The sequence below is a fragment of the Epinephelus fuscoguttatus genome, linkage group LG10 (genome assembly GCF_011397635.1).
Source record: "Epinephelus fuscoguttatus linkage group LG10, E.fuscoguttatus.final_Chr_v1".
Taxonomy (NCBI): Eukaryota; Metazoa; Chordata; class Actinopteri; order Perciformes; family Serranidae; genus Epinephelus; species Epinephelus fuscoguttatus.
The window spans coordinates 27,644,068-27,668,644 of record NC_064761.1 but is presented as its reverse complement, the minus strand read 5'-3'; the positions used below and the strand labels follow the sequence as shown (position 1 = coordinate 27,668,644).

General features: G+C 41.3%; 1 protein-coding gene across 1 annotated transcript; it reads right to left on the bottom strand.

Moving 5' to 3' along the window:
* Positions 1 to 592: 592 nt before the first annotated feature.
* On the bottom strand, positions 593 to 24,473 carry rnf11b (ring finger protein 11b). Its single transcript, XM_049589031.1, has 3 exons — positions 23,898 to 24,473; positions 6,610 to 6,779; positions 593 to 5,028 (listed from the first exon to the last, which is right to left on the bottom strand). Exons 1-3 carry the CDS (start codon positions 24,018 to 24,020, stop codon positions 4,857 to 4,859), a joined length of 465 nt encoding a protein of 154 aa, XP_049444988.1. The 5' UTR covers positions 24,021 to 24,473; the 3' UTR covers positions 593 to 4,856.
* Between the last annotated feature and the right edge of the window lie 104 nt (positions 24,474 to 24,577).

Below are 24,577 nucleotides of genomic sequence, written 5' to 3'. Positions count from 1 at the left end.
ACCTTGATGTCCAATCCTGTACTCACAGCAGAAAATCCAACCTTAAACAATGCTCACTTCTCCTTTATGCAAGTGTGGACATTTTGAAATTAATAGGTCTCTCCCAAGATTCAAAGTCAGAGCCAAAGCTGTATGTGTTAACTTTTTTTGTGCAGCTGTTTCATTGTTACCAGATGGCAGGCATCCGTGAGTCATTTTCCGGAGATGTCTGCACATTTTCTGACTCTGAAATGTCTGCCTATCTCTGGAAATCTATTCGGGTATACGAAATCAAACATCTCATAAATTAACTCCCCATGTAAATGAAGCTTTGGGAGAGTGCTAGTCCTCACATGAACCAATATGTGGATTTTTAAGTTAAACAGTTTATTTTTCTGAGGAGCTATGGAAAAAACAAACACACATACAAAGTTTGTTTACCCCCACAAATCCATGCCTTGCTAGTTGCCCCAGCCTTGATTACGTCCAGACTGAGACCACAAAACCTCGGGTATTCCTCAGAAAGGCCTTTGTTTCAAAACTGTCACTGTACCGCAGAGTGTGGATGAAAGCAGCGGGCACCAAAGAAAGCAAGGTGATGATGGGACAGAAATCCAACCCAAACATACACTGACAGTTTATTTGTTTTCCTGACAATGTAGATGGACCGTTTCCTTGACACCTTTTGTATTCTTCCCGAAATGGCATGTACAATGACAGCTCGGCTGCACCACATTTTCAGCCTGTGTATCAAACCCCCCTTCTTGTTTCTTGAAGTTAACTGGACTCTGCTCCACATTTTAGCAGCTGATACCAACCCTCCCTCATGTGTAACCTAAGGCCATGAAGCTCCACCTTACTGATGGAGGACAACATAAAAGAGTTATGTGGATTAAAGTACTGTGCAAAAACTAAGGTGCCAACTCCACTCCCCCCTTCCCAAACTTAAACATACACACAAGGGCCATAAAGCCTAATACAAACACACACACAGGTACGCACACACATACACAGATCACTAAAGGCATGTTTTCAAACTGTGTTGGATCTGTATCACGCCCACTATGCAGGGGGAGCTCAAATGATTAACCACTTCCTGCATAATTCAAAGTCTTACCAACTCACCTGCGTGTCAAAGTAAGCAGGGAGAAGGAAAGTATAACTGAACAACTTATTTCCTTGTGCTTTAATAGTAAACTGTGTGACTTGGGCGGTAGACATTTAGGCAAGGAGCACATTTAGATTGAGGCCTAAAGTTGATGTGATGGAAATTAATAAAATAGTGGACTGAAATATAACCTTCCTAAACTGAGAACACATGGTCACCAATTTAGAACGGCTGATTCTGACCAGGTAAACAAGCCTCTTCAGTCATATTCACTGACACACAACTCGTAAGTGAAATTTGCATCACCAGTGTACTGATGGCGGCACCTGCCAGCATTAACCGTTTCCATCGTGAATGTTTGCTTTAGGTCTGGTTTTATGAACATGTTTGCCACAGGACAGGATGCTAAATGAAGCGGTGCTTAAAGGGGAACGACACCTCTTTTCAAAATTCATACACATTATTCCTGTGGTCTAAGATGGTCCAAAATATTAGTAAACATGATCAACTCTCCCAAATCCAAAAACTAGAATACTATAACTCAAATTTGTGATGTTGTGTAGTATACAGTCTGAAGCTGCTCAAATGACAATGAAGTGATAAAGCTGTTACACTAAAAACATCTAAGGGAGTGGTCTGAGTGTATGGGTACATTTTCTGTTTCAGAACTGAGAACACTACTGGTTTGTAGGTATTAAAATGTAGGGCAGAACCTCGGTCAACTTTCCCCTTACCTGTTAAAATAGATATACTGTGTGTTAAGCTTGTCTGTTGAAAAGAAACCCACATCCTGAAGATGGCAAAAAGATATGGCTGAAAGTCTGTCACACTCTTTATGGATGCATTACATTAGTCACATCTTAATGTAGCTAATGATAGCTACACCAAGAGGAGTTAGCCTAATATCAATCTGGAAATCCATCGGTAAAAAAAGAAAAAAAAATCCTTCCTTTACTCTTTCCTCTACAGTGTAAATTGCAGAATCTGTCTTGAGAGATTAGTCTAATATCAGATCAGCAACGTCGGCAAGGTCCAGTTAGCTAATGTTAGCAAAACGCAAACTAACTAGCTAGCTTACGTAAAGCTACATCAAGAGGGGGTTAGCCTATTGTCAGATCAATAATGTCAGCCAGGTCACATCCAAAGTTAGCTTATGTTAGCAAAACGCTAGCTAACTAGCTAACTAATGTAAAGCTACATCAAGAGGTGATAGCCTAATGTCAGATGGACAACTTCAGCAAGGTCACAGCCTAAGTTAGCTAATGTTAGCAAAACGCTAACTAACTAGCTATCTTATATAACAGTTAAAGCTACATTGAGAGGGGTTAGCCTAATGTCAAATCAGCAACTTCAGCCAGGACACAGCTTAAATTAGCTAATGTTAACAAAACGCTAGCTAACTAGCCAGCTAATGTAAAGCTACATCAAGAGGGGATTAGCCTAATGTCAAATCAGCAACGTCAGCCAGGTCATAGCTTAAATTAGCTAATATTAGCAAAATGCTAGCTAATTAGCTAGCTAAAGTAAAGCTAAATCAAGAGGTGTTACTAATGTCTGTCAGGTTTGCTTCCTCCATGTGTCTGTGACAATGTTAAAAAGATTTGGAAAGGGACCGATAGTTTGGTAGCTACCGTATTTTATAGATTACATGAGTTATTGGTACCCAGAAATCTATATTTTCTCTGTAAGGCAACGTTCTGCCCACAAAGCAACTGAGGTTATTTCTATGGTAAAGAGAGGATAATACTACTTCAGTACCGTGCTCTGTATTCAGTAATAAATACAGAGAGTACTTTACTGATCCCTAGTGGGGGAAAAAGGGGACACATACCAGCAGTACAGAAGCAGTGTTGGCTGATCGTCTCGTCATCCTTGGTCTCTACTTGTCCCTTTTTTCATTGACTAGAAGCCTCAATTTGTGTTGTTTAACCTTGTTCATAAAAGTTAGCATTGTGAATATAACCTTCCCTCTCATACTTTAGTCCTTGCTGTCGGCTTCTTGAAGCTATACTGCCTGACTCCGAGAAACTATCTACTAAATGCAGCCGCTCCCGGTAAACTGGCATCGCCATGTTTCTTTTTGGCAATGTTGTCCAACTGAGCAACAGTTAAGGGGGCGGGACTTAGAATCGGTCAGTTGTCTTTGGAGCAGACCAGACCTTATACTTGATGACATCACAAGTTTGAGACTTAAGTCTCAGGTGTTTCTAGGTTTGACAGAAAGTAGCTTATGTTCATAAATAATGATTAAACTTTCTCAGGCTGTAGAAATGATATAGTGGAATTCTTAAATTAGGTGGCGTTCCCCTTTAACATATGCAAACACTTTAAATAAGCCCAATCTTGTCTAGTTTCTAATTCTGTCCTTGACTTGTCCCTAGAATTACATGATTTAGACAACCAAAAGTGCCAAACTTGGAATTAAATCATTCAGTAGTTTGGATAATGTCACCAGTAATAAATTATTTTTCCACTCCCGGTCCACAGAGATGGTGGCTTTCATTACAAATCATTGTAGTGGTAATGAGAAAGTAGGTAAAACAAATACTTCACTATAACATAATTACTGAATGCATAAGGTCAACTCTTGTCACAAGTCTGATTAAGAAGTGCAAATATCTCTGATTTGTGTCACTGGTTTGTTGACTGGTCTGCTTGTGCTTTGGCCAATAATCTGAGATCTCACTGTGACTGGGGAAGTCATGAGTAGTCGATAGCTCGACAGCAACGGTCTACCAGCTATACACCACATTAATGACTAAAGCACATACTGTATTTCCTGTTTCCATATCTGTGTTGTTGGTAAACACTGGTTCATCAGAAGCCCTTATGCTGACTGACATAACAAACACAGAACAGATTTCACAAAGCCACGGGACGATCAATCAATTCACCGACCAAACTCATTTTTCTCATAAAAGATCTATACAGAGACAACTCCAGGCCCAGGTGCCGTGGACCAGTGGAGGCCTGTGGTGTGTCTGCAGAATACATCTAATGTTCATAGTCTTAAGTCTCATGTCCAGCTCTAGCAGTCTTTAAATCACATTTTTGCATCTGTAGCAGTTTTTGTCACGGATGTGACTCTGCAGTCTGCAACAGACATCAGTGTGGACACACATCAAAGCATCTGGCAGATCTTCTGAAGGGCGTTTCTCCTCTTGTCTTACTGTGCGACATTATAGTAATCAGGCTTTAACACAATCTGCAGCCTAATGTTGGTGGTCAGATGTCCTTCCTCCTGTATTCTGTTCATTTCAATTATGGAGTTAAGTAAATAAAGGAAGGGTGCGACAGGGCACAGCTGTGTGTGTGTGTGTATAAAAGCGGATCTTGGAAAGATTTCTTAATCATAAGAGTTAACCGTCATCCATCCCCATCCCCCTCGACTTCCTTTTGCACTGGCATCCTCTCATCTCCCATCGCCAGCTCCCGCCTTTTACTCCTCTTCTCGATCCAGCTCGATCCAGCTCCTTCCAGCTTGTCCCTAACGCCAACGCTCTGTTCATTCCTCCAATCCTGTCCAGCAGGCCAACTGGGGAACTTGTGTGCACACACATACACACACATGCATGCTCACACACACACAGACACAAAAAGAGTTCATCCTAAATCTTTTACACTGTCACAGTTTTACAGCAGCATCTTACTAATCCAGGATACAGGTTAGCAAGATGGGAGTTGTGTGTTTGTCCATTTGTGTGCATATTGTATGTTTGTGTCCAGTCTGGTCCACAGGTGTCCGTGGGCATATGTCTGTGTGTATGTGTCAGTTGGTCTCATAGGAGGAAAGCAGCGCGGCGTCCACAGGCTCCATGCAGGAGGGGCAGGTGAAGGATCTCATTAGCCAGTCGTCTATACAATCCATGTGGTAGATGTGCATGCAGGGTAGGAACCGGATGGGGTCTCCATACACAAAGTCCATCATACAGATGACGCACCTGTGAAGGTCAACACAGGTGCAACTTGTTAGGGATTAGATATGGACAGCACAGACATGCATCAAATAATATAAGTTAAATAAATAAAGTACAAATATTACTTTGCAATACCACTTGATACTACATAGACTTAATTTAAAGGTATACTACGCAGGAACGTTTTGTTACAGAGTGTGAACAGAATTGCCAGGAAAAGTAAAAGCCAATCCCAGATTCACTCTTGTATTAGAATGAACTTAGTCCACATGGACTTTCACCTTGCTATATTTGCATTTTTCGAGGCTGTGGCTACGATTTTCATAGCCTCCTCTTTGAAGTGTGCTGCTTGCGATCACTACCCCGCTAACGTTCTAAAAACCTGCCGGTTCACACTGACGCAACTCTAAGAGATGGTGTATCATCTCTATTTTGTGGCTGAATATAAATTGTAGCTTCTTAAAATATGAATGAGGATAGTGATAGTGACATACTGGCTACAGCTGCATTTGTAGTAGTGCTGAAAACGCCTGAGGGCCTGGCGGGGTTTTTGCACCTGCCACAGCAAATGAACCCGCCATCTGCGGTCATTTTGACTTGTCCAGCTGACTTCACTACAAGCTGGCTACTACGATTGGCTGTTGAAACAGGTGACGTGCTTTATGTTCTAATACCAGCCGCCGGCGACTTGACCAGCTGGGTTACAGGTAACACCGTCAGCCAGCTGGTGTCGTGCTCAGACGGCCAGTTCACACTGCTGCAAATTTCCTTTGCAACATTCTAAAACGGTTTTGTCTTATTGTGAATCGTTGGTCTGACCTGGGCTTAAAGTTTCAGTACGCAGTTCTGGAGAAAGAGAGTTGATTGTTGAGCCTCACTCCTAGGTCATCAAATACAGACACTTTGGGTTGGTAGTCAGACCAAACCACCAACCCAAAGAGTCAGTAGTTAAATATAATTAACTATTTTCAATCAATCAATCAATCAATTTTATTTATAAAGCCCAATATCACAAATCACAATTTGCCTCACAAGGCTTTACAGCATACGACATCCCTCTGTCCTTAGGACCCTCGCAGCGGATGAGGAAAAACTCCCCCAAAAAACAATCCTTTATATGTTTCATTCATTTTTCAAGCAAAAATGTCAAGTGAATGTAAAATGTGCAGCTTTTCTTTGCCATTCATGAGAGTAAATGAAGACTCTTTGGGTTTATGTATGTTGGTTGGATGCAAGGAAGCAGTTTAAAGATGTCACTTTTGGCTCTGGGAAATTGTGATGAGTGTTTTTCACAATTATTTGACATTTTATAGACTAAACGATGAATTGGTTAATGGTTATCATAATCAGCAGATTAATCAATAATGAAAATAATTGTTAGTTGCAGCCCTATTAACCTGGTGATGAGACTGTTGGTATTTGACAACAAATCAATCAAACAACCATCTTTCTCCAGTGTTACATACTGCACTTTTAAGGCATTTTAAAGGCCTACAAAGTCGCTGCTTAAACCACAGTTTGCTGTGGTGAATCACTCTCTCTCTCAACTGTGTTTGTGCGTGTAACTTCCACTGCTATGTCTGACCACCCAGCGTTTCTACTTACTCTCTGATCTTCTTCTCAGAGCCATCCCGCCCTGGGTCGTATACGCCCTTTGGGAGGTGCTGGATGAGTCCGATTCGCTGGGCGATGCGAACCTGCTCCTCCTCTGTCAGCTGAGTGGCCAGTCGGGCTTGGCTCGGTGTTGGGTGGTAGACAGGCACGTGGATCTGCTCCTGCACACATTGAGGAGACCACATAAAAAAGTCGGCCTAAATAACTGTCTTTAGATGAGCATTTGTGGGGAAAATTATCATAACTCAAATCTTATGAACCACTTCATGCACACACAACCACTTGTGTCTCTAGTTCTCTGCTGCGCTCACGTTACAGGTTAAAAAAGTAGAGCACATTAGGTTTCTTTGTATTGAAATGTGCTCCATAAATAAAGTTGCCTCGCATTGCCTTACAGCTCCAGGAAGAGTCATAGTCAAGTGTACATTTCCTGAATAATGAAGTCTGAGAGCTGGTTGGAGGTCTGGTTTGTTGTTTCATGAATCTCTCTCCGCCTTAAATTCTACTGTAGTGAGATATTATTCTGAGAAAAGTAGAGGACGCGCTTCTTGTTATCACTTGGAAGTCAAGCCAAGTCTAGCAGCTGAAGCACAAGCTTGTGAAACTTTATTTTGATTATAGCACATGATCTATGAACTGGGACATAAGCTCTTTGTTTTGATGCAGAGAGAGATGGAATAATGTCACAACCTGCCAGTGTAATACTGGTAGGCGTATGTAAATACCTCACCCTGAAGGGAGGATTTCACTTTGACTCACTACACAATGAACGTACTCAGTTGACTGTAAGACTTGAAGACTCACAATGCAACACACATTCTTTGTTGTAGTAATCATCCCTCTTGAAAACAAAAAGGCCTGCAGAACTCTCACATTAACCACTGTCAATCACAAACAAACAACATTTCTGGCCACGTTGTGGGATTATGATCGGCAGGCAGTAGGTGGTAGCATTTCCCCATACCTTGTGCAAACAGCTGCTGCAGCAGAGAGCCACACAGCTGCTTTTACCTGACTTGGCTGCAGATACGAAATGTTTTCAAAGTTGAGCATAAGAAAGATAAAGTTAACTCTGTAGCTTTATTGCTGATGTCATACAGACCTCATCTATGAAACAATTTCACTTGACTTTGGTTTAATCACCACAGCACAGAAGTTTACACTATAAAGTGCAATGAAAGATGAGCTCTAGCAAAGCAGTTATCCTGAGAGTCAACATCAATTTAACTGTGAAGCCACTACAGACGGCTCATAGCAAGAAACATCTATTCATAGTCTGGAAAGTTGATGTTGCACCAAACTTCAAAGCAGCCAAAACCTCCCTGACTCGCTACACTTTGCCTTCGCTTTGATTCAACGAAAAGAAAACGTGAACACTGACCAATCGATGGTCTTTCATTATGTCTGTCAGCAGTATTTTACATATTGGCGCACAAAACCACATAAGTAGGAGTTTAAAGTGTACTGAAAGTCACATTGAATCAAAATGACAAACAGGGTTTCAATATTGAACTGTAATGAGTCAAACTAACAAAAAGCTGAGAAAGTGTAAGTGTAAGTGACGAAACATCCGAAAGCTCCAATTTCAGCTCTGGGAAATTGTGATGGACTTTTTTTTCCTTTTTTTTTTTTTGACAACTTTTTTCTATCTTTTTTTATTTGTTTAACAATATGTATATTCATATTTGAGTTATACATCTACTTTGTTCTTTTTTTAGATAAAGAAAGAACTGTGTACATTTTGGCAAAGAAACATAAAAACAGAAATCATGGCAATGTGTGCATCCACATAGGGTCAAGTCTATAAATAAAATAAAATAAAATAAAATAAAACAAAAAACAAAATAAAATAAAATTGAATTAATTAAATAAATATAAATAATACAAAACAAAATAAAATAAAAAATAAATAAATACAAACAAAACAAAAAACAAAACAAAATTAAATTGAATGAAAAAATAAATATAAATAAAACAAAATAAATTAAATTGAATTAAAAATAAATAAAAATAAAATAAAACAAAGTAAAAAAAAAACAAAAAAGAATAAAATTGAATTAAAAAAACAAAAACATAATAAAATAAAATAAAAAAATAACTGAAAATAAAACAAAATAAAATATTTTTGGTCAAATTCAAAATAAAATCAGTATGGCACCTTATCACTTCGGTAATCTAAAACAAGTAATTACAGGAGCCCAGTGATTTAAAACCCCGCTTATCTTTACACAGAGTTTTGCTGTTATTCTTTCCATTAAGTACAGTTGCCATTGATGTAGGGAGGGTGTTTTCTAGCATTTAACACAAGAAAATGTGCAGCTGAGAAACTGATCTGCAATCAGCAAATTGTTAGTTGCAGTCCTAAATAAAAAGTTGTTTCCCCAATGATTTACAGTATTTATTGGCAACATCCAAATGGCAAGACCATCAAAGCTGAGTTAGCATGCTTTACTCTCCTGCAAAAAGCAGAGTGACATATACGATCTGTTGCATCTAGTGTGGTCTTCCTTTATATCCTTGTATTTGATGAGAGATTTATTTGAAGGTCAACCTTTACAGTACCAATTCAGGTGAGAATAGGCACTCACATATATTTAATTTCTGAGTTGTGCACTAACTTCGTCTGTCTGTATCTTCTTTAAACACAACTTTCAATTCACTCAACTCTCTCACTTTGCGGTCTATGTCTGTGCGTCTTCCTTCCCTCCCTTCCTCCCACCATCCTCATACGTTCTTATACACTAACTACAGTCCTCTGTGGTGTGAGTACAAGTTCCTGCTCTCCCTCCTTGAGCCCACACTGTACTCCACTGACTCTTCTCCTCCTTCTACAGCGTGCCAAACCGTCATGTCAGGCAACTGAAAGGATCCCACAGCCAGGTCATGGATTAGGCTAAGTCCACTCTAATGCCATTAAGTGAGCTCCTTTGTTAACCACCTGTATATCCACACTCCAGGGACAACCTTTTGACACAAGCACCATACACTTGAATGAATGCAGCCTTAGAGACAGGCCTTAGCAGGAGAAAAAACTACCTGCATCCTTAGGTTAGCGAGAGGCCTGAAACTAAAGTCTCTCTCCACTTCCTTTTTTTCTTTTTTGGCTGAATGAGAGTAGGCAGGGTTTATAAGATAATTCAGAAGCAAGCAACAATATGGCTGAGGGTTCAGTGTCATGCTTAACTTGACATGTATTATGTTAGAATACCTTAAAGACTTTGCTTTAAATGCTGGTGCAAATACAGTACACCTTCTGTTGCCTTTTATTTATCTGCAACAAAAATAATATATCACTGTTGACTGTTTGTGTCATGTGAGCACATAATGTTCACCACAGCTGTCATTTTTGTTCTTTCCTTTTTTGACAAAACATTTCTTAAATGTGCAGAAGGTAAGTCAATCAATAAACTCTTAAAATGCCCTGCTATGCTTACAGTCTGTAGATTAATTCTAGTCCAACCACAGTCATTTATTGACTACTATGCAACAATTAGCCTGCTCAGTTATCATGACTTGGCAATGCTCCCACTGTAAAATAAATAACTATTTTAGTCTTCACGATTTTGTTTGTTCTATATAGCGCTCCACTGATTTTATACACCAAAGTCAGTTCAATCATCATGAGGAAACCCTGTGTTACAAACTAGCAGCAACCTTCAAAGTTAAAAAAAAAAGAAGCACAACATGCCCAAAACTGCAGTTCCTCTAATGGCCAATTGTTGTCCCCATGTTAAAATAATTGTGTTTACAGCCTGGTACAGAATACAGTTTGGGTCTCTACAGCTAATTTCCACTGTACGGGGGTTAAATTTTTATAAAACTCACCTGTTTCAATTTTATTAAGGCTTAAAGTTACACATAATTAAGGATGTAGCTGCTTTGAGTAACAAACTGGTTGGGAAGGTCACTTTGGGTTACTTCTGGTACCAAGAATCCAAGATGGCAACAACAAAAATGCCAAATTTGAGAGTTCAAAACAGGAGTTCACAAACCAATGGGTGACATCACAGTGGCTACGTCTTATTCATGTTATTATTCATATTATTTTTCAACACATTCTCACTCTGATTTCGTCACATATTGACATTTTGGTCATGGAATTTCCGCGCCCACGTATGACATGCAAGGTACCCTAGGTGCGTTGGTTGTTGACGTTCTGGGACACCGTGTCAAGTTCTGCCTGTTACATGCATTGTCTTCTTTCAAGATGCACTTCTGTTTTCACAAGAAATAAACGCACTACATCGGTACAACATCACAAACTGATGTTTGTTTTCCTTCAACAACAACCACACACGTTTGGGTTTAGACAACAAAAACACATGGTTAGATTTGGAATAGAGCAGGGTCTAGCTTTAAAATCTTACGTGATGCCTACACCGTTTCCACAACACCACTGGGCGCCATGAAACTGTAACAGCAACTGGCCGTGTATCATGCTGATGTTAAGGACGCCTTTTTTCATGGTTTCTGACGCTGCTAGTCACTGCTAAAGCGCCAGATTTCGATGACTTTGGAGTGAGACCAGGTTCTATTTTTATATAGTCACTGGTTACAAACTGTAGCATCCGAAGCATAAAAAAATTATAAAACTGTAGCATAAAAGGTCCAACAAAAGATGCTAATATGATGACGTTGCATTATGGGAAATGTAGTAGTTAAATGTTCTTGGAGCTTGACCCATAATACTACACGTCTGCCCCTGCTGCTTCTATTTTGACCATACTTTATAAAATCTGTCACAAGTCCCTCAGCTTTAGGGAAATACACAACTAAATTTTTGGAGTACCCAACAAAGGCCACATCCAGACCACTCATAGAGTGGAGTTGTGTGAATATGACTATATTATCTCCCTAAATGATTAAGTCAGAGGAGATGACAGTAGCATTATCAAGCAGGTAGAAAAACCAAATCAACATTTGTTATTACCAAAGTATCCAGAGCAGTGCTCAAGTATCAGGGAGATCGACATGAATGATATGACACAGTAATTTAGCATTGACAAGCATAATGTGCAGCAAAATCATTTTAATTCTTTAAAAGCTCTCTTTTTAAGTGAAATGGTTTTGTATAAAATCATGCAAAACAATGACCAAGCTAGCTGGTAGCAGTCAGACTCTCAGCACCACAGCATTTCAAACAATGAGTCGGCATAACTCTAGTAGCTCAGGCTATCTGCTGCTTCCCTGACAGCCGCTCCTGTCATCCATGTCAAAAAGAGACGGCAGCCAGGCAGCAGAAATAAAAGCTACAGACAGGGCCTCAGAGGGGGGCAGCAGCTGTGCTGTGTGTGTGTGTGTGTGTGTGTGTGTGCGCGCGCGCTAGGATGGTTAACTGTGCAGTGGTCAGCAGTGTAATTGTTGACATGCCTTTCCCTTGCTTCATACATGGCGTGTCAGCTGGGCTGTGACAACGGTTCATCGAGTGACCTCAGGCTGACCAGAAGGACAACAATCGGCAATGGAGAGTGAGACAGCAGGAGCAGGCAAGGGTGAAAGAGGGACTAAGGGGGGAGCCAAAGTTCAGACCCTGGTTTCCTCTGCCAAGCATGCTGTAGGCTGCTGAGTGCACACAGCAGCAGGAACTGTCGGCCTGCCAAAGCCCAGACTGCTAATGGTGAACGGGGTGGAGGATGAAGATTGTAGATTAAGAAAGAGAGTGAAAAAGATAAATGGAAAGGGGAGGTATGTACCCTTGCTCTTCCATCACCCTAACTGAAAGAAATTCACCCTGTATGTGTGTCTTCATGCGTGTGGCCATGCAAAGGATTTCAACAGTTAGAACCACACAAGACCTTTGCAACTGCAACATAATTGGGTCAATCATCAAGGCAAAGTGCTGGTTTTGGCATCCATCCATCTTCTATACTGATAAAATAAACCCACGATGTCACCACACAGTGACATGTTGCACTGAAACTCTCATAGGGTGCCAAAGTTGGATTTTGAAACTTGTTTGACAATTAAATGTCTCTCCAACAGTACCAAAGAGGATATAAGCATTACAACAATGCAAGAGATAGGGTCACCTTGATGGCTATGTAAAACTGTAATAGGCAAAAACATAATCTGTTGCATGATTTTTTATTCTGGGAATATTACTGCTTTATTCCCACTCAAGCCATGATGTAACATTTACAAAATTGGTCCTGAGCTGGCAGGGTGCTACAGCAGAAATGTATATGTGGGAAAGAGGCTGCAGACAGGCAGCATGATGACTGGGCAAAATTCCTGCTTTGAACACATGCTGTAAGAACGGCTTAGTGACAACAAATTACAAATAAAAATGCATTTCTATCCATTGTGTCTGCCAATCTTCTATACTTCAATCATATTCAGTACAGGAAATGCCCACGTGCCAAATGTGGCTGTATCTTTTGTGCAACCTAAGCAGTGTCAAAATGCACTCAAAGGGAAGAAACACCAGAAACATGAAGCGTTGTTGGGCTCTGAAATCTAAGCCCTCGTTCTCAGGACTGCTGTGTAACAAAATCTTGCAGACCTGCAGACACCTGTGCATAATACAGGCAAGCGTGCACTCAGTTTGATCGCACATACTTGCAGGCATGCAACAGCAACAATGGCAGGAGGAGAAGAATGGACATAAGCATCACAGGATGTGTTTGCTGATGTGATAACGGCGCAGGCTGAGGGGGTGATGGTAACAGTGTGTGTGTGTGCCGCATTACTTCAGCAGTGTGATAAAGCAGGATGTTGGGGCGGTGATGTCAGCTAAGAGTCTTAACCTTGATGTTTACACATAAATACATGACAGAACTCACACAAAGCCTTCACTGTAGCCACATGAAAACTGTGGATGAACTTAATGAACATATCTCAGTAGAAAAGCGAAAGGTGCATTTAGGGAAAACACAGTGAATAAAAAGTGATAAAATGATTTTATTTATTTGACAATTTTACCAGCAGCCATAGAGACAACATGCCAGAGCAGCATAGGCCGACCAGAACAAGTATCAGGGCAGTTATGTCAGTCTGTGCCGCATTATATAGACCCTTAGCCTTTCAAGTACTTATGCCACTATAATACAATGACTAAATGACTGTGAGAGGGAGTTGCAGAGAAACAAAAGACTTATTCGAGTCCTGCTCCTTGTGGAGTGTGCTCAGCAACAGCAACCCCAACCCCTAAGTGGCTGTGTGTCAGCCAAAGCTCACAGACTGTGTCACTGACCTGCAGCACAATGGCTTGTTTGTCAGCACCACCTCCTCCACCTCCCCAGCGTTTCTGTTACCATATTAGGTCAAGACGGTAGGTAATCTGTCACAAGGGGCTTTCTGATGGGGTGTATCGCTGCCTTACATGGCTAAAAACCAACACTAGGTGATGTAGTCATGCCTGTGGTGAAGTCAGTGACACTTAAATTAGACTCATCTGCCAAACACTACTTTTATTTGAGCACAGTGAGGAAGTCACACTTTTTCCTGCCTTCCTTGCAGCATAACCTACAAGCATAGGAATTTGGATGGAGGCACCTGCAGACCTCCACAAGGCATTTTTTAAGGGATGTTCTTTTAAAAAGTACCATTTCTTATTACTATCTGCACTTACTGATGTGTTCAAAGTGACCTGTAGCCTATTGACGGTGCTTTCACACCTGTAGTTCAGTTCATGCGGTCTGACCAGTGCCTGTCTTGTACCAAAAAAGGTGCCAGTACCCTAATTCAGCAGTTGCACTAAATGTCTTGGATATATTTAGATTTATATGCATATCTTGGTCATATATAATCCACTTCAAATTTATTTTTGTATGCATGTCATTACATAGGCCACATTACCTGCTTAGTATATACAAGTTTTACATAGCTATTGACACTAATTAAAATGTATACTGATATAATCTTGATATGCTACTGTAAACCCAACTGAGTACTCCCAAAGATTTAACTTCTCTGCAAATCTGGCATCCCAGCTTCTTATCTTTCCCAATGGGCCAATCATTTGCATGGCAGAAATAGTCAACTTGGTTCCTCATTCAGCAGTCAGGGACACTGTGCTCAAGGTGCGCATTGTTGGTGCCACAACACAGTAGTACCAAGAGCCTCCGAGTCATTTCCACTTCAGCTAGCTATTAATGGCCCAGTTACTGCAGTAGCAGCAGTCCAAACGTAACCCATATCAGCGTCTCAAGTGTTTACTTGGTCCTCTGTTTTTTTGCTGTTCTTTAATTCATTTTGACAAGGGCATTCTCAGCACTGTTGGTCAGCATTAAGCTAGCTATGTACACAGAGATGCAGCTACACAGGTGTTCTGGGGTGCATGCCTACCCTGATGCGCAAACCCAGGAAGTGGCGGTACGCAACAAGAAGTAAGGATACTCATGTTGACAAGAATCAGAAGTGCCGATACTCAGTGCTGGTGAGTACCGGCCCATTTCAGGCACTGGTCTGTCCAAGGAAATAAATTATAAATTGTTGCCCTTTTTTAGTTCTGGTCCAGGTCATGTTCACGCTGACTTATTACGAAGAACAATGAGTTATAAATATGTAGTCATATGGACTGACACCGACAGGTAAGTCATTGACTCGACGGTTTAGGCCCCAATCACACAGAAAGCGTTTTAGCAACCGGAGGCAGCTTTTTGTAATTGTTTTAAATAAGAATGAAGCTATTTAATCGCTGTTTTCGCATTATCATGCGCCTTGCATTTCTGGGCTCTAGGCTCCTCGTGTTTTGCCAGAACACTCTGAACTCCTCAAGTTGAAAAACTTCAATTCAGAGCAGAAAAGCGCTCTGTATCTCCGCTTTTTTTCTCACTGTCAAATCTGATTATTTGAGAGGCAGGCCTTCTGTGGTGGTCATGACAACAAGTTTACAGTTGCTAAAAAATGGAGGAAAAACTGGTGGTAGCAGTTGCTGGATACCCAGAACTATATGGCCAGGTGATAGACAGCAGCTTGTCAAACTGCCCCCGATTCTTGCCTGGAAACAGCCAACATCGAGGAGAAGCTCCTGGACCAACTGGTGGTACTCCCCATGTTCCACCCTCTTTTTTAGGGTCTCATATACTCATACAGATCTCCGTTTCCCTGTGCCCAACAAACTATTCACTGACAGCCTCTCACCCTCGACCAGAGCTACAGCAGGTACCCTCTGCCTGAACATTTTAGTAACTAGCTACTAATTAATGTTAAATAAATAAAAAAAACAAAAAATAAATGGTAGATTGATTACACAGGAAGGTTAAGGTATGGAGGTGATGGGGTGGTTGTCTGGCAACAATAAAAAGATGCAGCAAGGTTTATTTTACTAGTGGCATTCAATTTAAAAGTGTGATCGGGGCAAATTCTGGTGACTGACATTGAATCAAGTTTATTTACGTTCTGTCACAAAGAGCTTAAGACAAAATAAGTGATGAGGAGTATAAACAGTTGATACTGCATACTGCCCTCACGTTAGAAATGATGAACTGTTAGAAAGAGCAATACAGTAGTACAGTAATAACTGTGTGGTCACTATGTTTCGTGTTAACAAATGATTTATATTCATGTCACTTAAACAAATGGCTTATCACTTCCTTAAGGCCAGAAGACGAACTTAACAGTTGACTTTTGGATTCATGCCAAAAGTCAGCTTCAAAGCTTAAAAGCCTCCTTTTCGGGCGGTCTCAGCCGGTTCTTCCCGTCTTCTATGCTCTCCCTCGTCTGCACTCCAGGTTTGACAGCTAATTATAAACCACCACTAAAGCAAACTTTCTCTCCCCATTTCTTGTGACCAAGCTGGCTGAGCTCAAACCAAACTGCTGACTGCAAACCCTTTCATCCTGACGGCGAGGCAGGTGGTTGACAGACTCTGTGCTACTCAATTGTGTGTGTATCTACTACAGTCAGTGGCGTGCACCCCCTGGTCCACTAAACCATCGGAAAATAGATTTGGCGTTGTCTTTGAGCAGAGCAGCAGGCGCTTATTTGATGTGTTTTAGATCATTTCTTACCCTCTAGGCCTCGTGTTCACACAAAAGTGAGCGAAACAGTGGAAAGAGGCTGAAGTGTATTAAGAAAGACTGCGTTCAGCTACACACACAAACTCGGTGAATCTTTTAAAGTCTGCAAGGTGTTCCAGCCAATAGGGTTTGGCCATAAAGCTGGCTGACAGCAGCATAAAGGCCTTTGTGCCAAACTGAATGTGATCAATAAAAACTCCTGTCACTGCTCCCATCTCTGGGGCTTTACGAGGGAGACGGGCATTACAAGCCATACCAGGGGTCCCACTGACACACACACCCACACACCCACACACACTGACTCCCTCCCTCACAAATACAAACACACAGGGGTGCCTTATCTCTCATAGCCCAGTACCAGAGCGATGAGTCAGCACTCGTCTCACCAGCTGCTTTCCGAATCACCACATACTCGACACACAACGTGTTTTAAACAACACACACACACACACACACACACACACACACACTCACAACTGCAGCCTTCACAATATTAGGAGCACAAGCAGAACTGCACCTCCCTCTGCTTTGTAGCCTCGCCAGTTGATATGTAACAAACATCAACACAACTCACACACACTCCCTTACTCTGAAATCATTTTGACAAGACATTAAATGGCCCACTAGCCTAAGTGGTTGGCTCGTAGGACTGATCTCATCCACTTTAAGTCTTAGCTTTCAAAATCCATCCATCCACCCTTCCCCCCCTTTTCAGATCATAACTACATGACCTGCAATGTTTTCATATTAGGCTAATTGCTAAACCAACAGTATCAGTATTTTCTGATGATCTCAAACAAGGTTGTGGCTAGTTTCAACCACTCATATCAGACATTGCTTTGTTCAACCTATGACTCAAGTTGGCTTTGAGTCTTGCAGATGCCAGTCTGCGTAATGCCTCTTTTCAGCCAGGAAATTATTCAACAGTCCCAAAATGTGACCTCTGTAGAGGTCGACTCATCTCCAGATGCTGGAATTCACCCTCCTCTGATTCACCGCCGACTGCTGATTCCCAGGAAACATGGTCTGACCGTTGTGAACATGACAGATGAACTCGACAGCAGATGTCTATAGCCCTCAGGGTGAGTGTCTGAAGAGTGGCAAGTAGTTGAACTGTTCTGTGGGCATCTTACATGTGTTTGGAGGATATACAATTCATTTAAATTTTAACAATATCATCCACCGCTCCCTAATGCTCTGTTGCCTACAATTAGTAAACAATGTTTTATGTGTGAGCCTAGGGCGCATGCTCGCAGTTTATCTGTTGTTTCTGTCATTCTATCTACCTGACAAAGTAGTAATAGTAGTAATCAGAAACTTCTTTGTTGTGCTGTATAAAATACCCAAGACCCAAGAATTTAGCACATGGAATACAAATCTTATTTTACTAACAAAACAACATAATGTTTTGGTTCCATTTGCAACATTCAGAGCATTAATATAGCAGCTAACTATGATTTGCTATTCAAAGATATAGTAGAATAATGGCATCCTGAGCACAGAACAGGGCTCAACAATAAGGACTGCCTGATTGCCCGGGGCAAGTAAAACTCAAGGTCGGGTATGTAAACTAACAACTCACTTGCCTGATCAGGCAAGTTGCTAAAAATAGTAAAAGTTAATAACTAATTGATAAAACAAATGTCTTTAAAACGTGCTCCTTCTGCTCTGATGCAGCGGTCTCTCTGCCTGAAGTCACAGCCACACGCTGTGTAACAATGTCCTGCCCACAGCGCCCACTGATATTATTTTGCGCGACGAACGCTTCATATAATAACATAACAATATACTATTTATGGTGTTATGCCATCGTGTCATTTCTGTCTCTACATGGTCACGCGTTAACAATTCTCCTCTGCTGTCTGTATCGTGCACAGCGGAGTTCCGCCACACACGCAGGTGAGCACGCTAGAGCGGCTCGGGCCGCATTTTCCTGACCAAACCTGACCCCGAGCCCGGTGCGGTTTGTCAGCTGACAAAGTTATTGTTATGGACACTGTGTAAATAACCAACAGACTGCTGCACAGACAAACATGCTGCTCGCACAGCAGCTCAGCATGGCACTCGTGCTGAGCTTGTGCTGCGTTCAGGCGTTGTCACGTAAATAACAACTTCCAGCACTTAAATAGGTCATAACACAAAACAGCAGCATGTCAAGTGACTTTTTACTTTATTATATTCAATAAAATTGTATGGTCCTAAATCTTGAGACACCTCATATGTAAGCTAGACAGACATTTCACCTGCTCATACTGTGCACACATGTACTGTATGTACTTAGTCCTAGAGCCCTTCTGGTGCCAGTAGATACATAGAAACATCCCAGCAGGCTGTGCTTTGTAAGCATACAAAAAAGTTTCACGCGTGTGAAAATTATTTTTCATGCGTGTGCTTCACCTCCGCTGCTACAACTCCATCCTAGGGGAAACACTGTGCGTTTTGTGCAACAGGTGGATGTGGTAGTCTACTGGTAGAGTAGAGAGAGAGCTTGTAGCGTTGAAGTAGAGTAGAGCAGGGCAGAGAGATGGAAGCAAAGTATATTAAACCCGATGTTAATACAGCAGAACTGGAGAGAGGGGTGAAAAATAAATAGAGGCGGGCATGGGCGCAAAATTACAGATGGAGAATGATCGACACATTTTTCACTTTAAGCCCTGACACTGTCATATTTGTGTAGGAATTAAGCTACAATACATGACATATGTTGTTTTAATTAATAAATAGGCTACAGTGTGAATAAAGATTACATAACATGAAAATAACTGCAGTCTTTGTTAATTGATAGCCGCTTAAATTAAACAATTTTTATAGGGCAAGTAAAAACTGACTTCGGGCAAGTAGATCTGTGACCAAAAAAACCTTAGCGTTGAACCCTGACAGAATGAAGTCACGCTAACTCTGTGTGTGTGGTTTGTTGTGCTAAGCCAGTCCAGCCCAGTTCAGACCAATGACGAAACTGTGTCAGGATGTTGCAGAGAAAAGTCGCAGCGGTGTGAACTGGCCTTATTATGAATGTAATCGATCTGATGCTCGTTTTGTTTTTGTTTTTCACCCTTTCCTCACTAATACAAATGCAACTGCAGCCAGTATCTCACCAACACTATCCTCATTCATATCATTAGAAGCTACAAATTATATTCAGCCACAAAATAAGCCAGAAAAACTGCAAATCAGAACGGAAATATAAGAGTTGTTGCATAGAGATGATACACTGTCTCATCTAGTTGCATTGGTGTGAACCAGAAGATTTTTAGAACGTTGCAGAACGGGCAAACTGCAAGTAGTTGCCTGTTTCAACTCATCTCGTCGCAAATCTTTGGGCTGAACTGGCTTTAATATGTGTGTATCTCACTCGCTAGCTCACTGCTGCCGCTTTGCACTGCACTAATATGGTAGTGATCACTCATATTGGCATGGCGGAGACGCAGAAGTGTAGCTCCCCATGCTCTGGTTCCCCCTGGTTATTATCATTAGCTCTGTCAACACTGTTACCGTTCTTTAGTGCTGTTTATGGAGTTAGCACTTTTAGCTGCAAACCGCCGGCCCAGCCACCTCCATGTTGAAAACCACGTCCAGACGATTCACAGACTCTGAATTAATTATTCTGTGACTTTATTGTATTTCCAAAGTGATGAGGAGATTGTTCTCATTTGTTAATAGACAGCTAGACAGTAATAATGTATCCACACAATCTTCCATTTGTGTTTTTAGGTTGTAAAACAATAGCAGAGTTGGTTTTAAAATCACTGTATGTCTTCTGTATTCATTTTCTGTATCTTAAGCCCTACTGGAGCTCATGTTGTCTTTGTTTTGGATTTCACTGTTGGGATCTCTCTCTCACCATGACTGGCAAAAATCACCCACTGGTATTAAGGACAGACCTCCAGCACAGTGAGAACACCCATTTTGCCTTTACACTCAGATCCGTACTTGACAACTTTTAAGAATGCCAAGTTCAACTCAAAGTCGAGTATAGTGGAGCCTTTAGTCCCCCTGCTAACACACACACAGCACTTCCAAAGTGTGTTAATCTGAACTGCAAGCACACAAAAATGTGTGCTGTGTTCTCAGGCTGGGTTCAGATGGTGAAGGTGCTGATTACTGCGGTCACCGGGGACAACGGAGCTGGCAGGTCTGAAAGAGCCCTTTATAAGTAGGTTTAACTAGTTAGTTAACCCTCTTGTCAGCATAAACAAACCGCACAGATTTTCTCAACACAGCCGAAAGCTTACTTTAAGCCCTTCCAGAGAAACTGAGCAGTGTTTGTGTCATTTATTACACCATCACTCCTCTATGATACCAGAGCTGGCTGCTTTGGCCTAATTACACACTGTTGTATACCAGACATGACACACTTGTAGCAACCTAGACACTGATGCAAAACAAGGACTCCTGGCCTTGTTCAGATATCATCTTTGACTGACGCTGATACAGGCCGTCTGTGAGTGATATTCCATTGATAATAAATGACAAAGGTTATGAATGTGATCTTGAAATGTTACAAGGATATTTGCAGGAACTGACTTAGCCCCAGTTTGTGCTTCTCATGTATTAGCATGCATACATGTTAAAAATATTCTTTAATTATGCAGTCCAACCAAAAATCTGTCAAGTGCAACTAAACATTTTCATAGGTTGCATCAGTGTGGCTGACATTTAGCAGGATATTTTCACCCACAGAAATTCTGCAAATACCCACCGCCACTGTGCCTGATTGGCTCTGATCCTGATATTCTTCTTTGCTGAATACAGGTTGGAAAAATGTTTTAATTCAATTAAATTTCATTTATAAAGCCCAATATCACAAATCACAATTTGCTTCAGGGGGCTTCACAGCACACGACATCACTCTGAGGCGTGTTTATGTGTAAAACCAAAACCTGTACTCCTTTCCAAACAACATACCGATTATTTTGTTGCAGTGCCCATTACACCTGTATTTAGGCCCAGCCCAGATCTGACATCATCAGCAGAGGTAACCGATCCACCACCCGTCTCCCCTGTCCCTGGTAAAATGTATACCTACATCTTTGGCATTTACGAGCATTTAAATAATCTGTTAAGAAATGTGTATGGGAACTGTCAAAAATGTAATGCTTCAAATGTATTACAGAGGCACCAAAAGCCATGGTGAAAATTTGTGTGAGTGCCTTTGAGTGCCCCTAAATTACGTTCTGGAAACCTAGGGCCCTGACACACCAAGCTGTCAGCCATTGGTCAATGTTGGGCTATCGGTGAGGATTGCCCAGGTGTTCATTGGCGTCAGAGATGGGCAGAGATGGCGGAGCACATTGGTGAATGAAATTGCTCAGATTGGATGTTCAGCTCAGTGCGCCAGTAGAGAAACGGAAGTGAGGAAAGTAAACAAATGGCTAAAATGGCGGGAAAAAAACTGTTATATAAGGTAAAATTATTTTTTCAGCCACTGAAGTCTTTAGCAGAAACGGTTTGTAATTGAAACATCCTTTGTTCTTTCAACATCGGGTTCCATTGTTAATGTGCTAACTGGCGAACTAGCATCTTGAATCTGTCCTGTCGGTCTTCCAGTGTCCCTTTTTCAATGACGTATACAGACTACCACCACCTGCTGCTATGGAGAGGTATTTCCTCTTATGCAGGTGCAGAATGTATATGCTAGCTGACTGTTGGCTGTAGTCTTTGTGGTATTTTATCTTTTTTGTTTTATTTTTTGGCTGGGACACAGGCAACATAGGGCGATGATGTCGGTTTGGTGCTTTAAGGCCTTAAATGAAAAAGTTAGGTGCACCAATGCAACTATGTAAAAAGTTAGTCTGCAGCTGACAACCTTTTGTTTTTCAAACATCATCCCTTAATTATCTTTCCAAAATCAGTGGTTACTTTTGTGATCTGGATAAATGCTAATACACGAGGAGCACAGACTGGAGTAACAACTGCCAAACTTGTGAGTTCATAACCAGAAGGACAAGGCAATCTGAAATATGATGCCCAAGATATATTCATTGCTGATAATTTAGAAAGATATATTGATAAAGATAAGATGAATAATAACTTTATTTGTATAGAAATGTCCATACAAAAACAGTTATTACATATAAACACTAAGAAGCACCACACTGACCTCACCATCATTAATGAGACTGAGAGCATGAGATCTATAAAGAACTCAAAATTATGCTGAATCTGAAGATTTCCTGGTCATATACTGTGGTGAAAGCAAATTAGATCTTTGAAGGGGAAGCCAATGTGCCAAAAACCAATGACCTTTCAAAAATCTATCTCATATCTTAACTTCTATTATCTTCATATCTATTTATAAATTAAAAAACAAGCATTTTAAAATCTAGTTAAACAAAATATGAACAAATTTTGCTTTCAAAATGCTAAACAACAACAGACTGAGAACGCAGGGCAAATGTTCCCCTTGTATGTTTTCATCTGTGTTGTAAATAATTAGAGAATTAAGTAGCTTTCCACAATGAAAGCTCCCATGACCTGAGACCTCAGACTGCCGTCAGTTTCCCATGCTGTAAAACACTTACCTTAAATCTACAGATAAGGCTTGGCTTAACCTACTAACAGCTAAACTCTCTGCCAGGGCCTTACATAACACATACCAGCCACCTCTTAACATAGAAAAACACACAAGAGAAGGGTAGCACCATGATTCATATTTACAGCTATGACATGGCCTGGTCTGTTTGCAGATGATCTAATTCAGGAAATAGGGACACCAGACAAACAAAGTTGCTGCCCTGGAGGAGGGGACCAGTGAAAGAAGCAGCTGATAAAGTTATGTGAGACACTCTTTCACTAAACTACAAAACTCCCTCTTTAATGGAGGACTGAGGTTTGTTTCAAGTCCATTAAAACAGCTCATACTGTTAAAGTGAAGCCATAATAGATGTCTGTGTGTCTTAGCTCATGTTCATTTAGTATGTGCCACAGCTACATAGTTAAGTGTGTTTGACTCAAGACTGGAGCAAATGATATCAGTTAAGTATGGATCATAATATGACTTCAGGGAAATGGTACGCAGAGACAGGACCTGGATATAACAAAGCGGATTAGTATCAAAGCCATGACGGGGTCAGTGGGCTGGGTTGCTGGCCAAGGGTGATGTTGGATCTGTAAACAGCTGATCTAGCTTCACATAGTGTCAGTCTAGGTGTCATCTCATTTTCTAGGAGCTAATGAAATGCAGAAAATTACTGGGCCAGACCTGCCACACATTACACATCATCTCAACTTCTGATATAATGGATTTGGGTTACTTCAAGACAAAAAACACAACAGCTAGCTGGTAATGTTTTGGTTTAAACAGTTAGTCAAAGTTACCTGATAGGGGGGCGGTGGCTCCAGGTCGGGGTCAGCACCGTCTCCGTAGCTGGCCCGGTCCGACTGTGATTCATGAAGCAAAGAAATGTCATCCGAGGTGGGAGATTTCAGACAGTTTCCCATCTCCTTCCTCGTCGGTCAAACTCTCCCCTCTCTCGGTGTCGCTTCACTAAACGTTGAACAGCGGGATTCTCAAGGGCCACTCGCACATAAAATGTCAGCAGCAGACGAGGAGACGTCGAGAAGGCGTTTCTCCATGCACAGCTGATGAATCTCCTCTCCCAGACGACGGGAGGGCTGCTCAGTTCAACAACAACAAAACATCCCTCGGCTAGCAGCTAGCCACACAAAGAACTAGCTTGCACAAAGAGCTAGCACTCGCAAGGAAGCATCGGTTAGCCTAAAAAAAATCACGACTGAAACAACCTCGCAGAATTTAATGTCCGCGGAGGTAGAGAGGCGAAGAAAATAAGAGTCTCCCTCATTTACAACGACAAACCTGGCTGTGGTTTTCCTGTCTGAAACCTCCCTGGCTGTCAGGGACTTTCCAGTTTGCAGCTGTCGAACAACGACAAAAGGTGGCGATGTAGCAACACGAAGCCCCGCCCCTTTGGAAAACGAGCCACTCATCTTATATCTACATCCAGGAAGCTTTTGTTGGCAGCCAATCAGATTCATGA

Coding starts and splice junctions, on each gene's coding strand:
- rnf11b (XM_049589031.1), bottom strand. CDS start 24,020: ATGGGAAACTGTCTGAAATCTCCCACCTCGGATGACATTTCTTTGCTT. Junction 6,780..23,897: donor AGCCACCGCCCCCCTATCAG/GTAACTTTGACT, acceptor CAATGTGTGCAG/GAGCAGATCCACGTGCCTGT. Junction 5,029..6,609: donor TCTGAGAAGAAGATCAGAGA/GTAAGTAGAAAC, acceptor TGACCTTCACAG/GTGCGTCATCTGTATGATGG.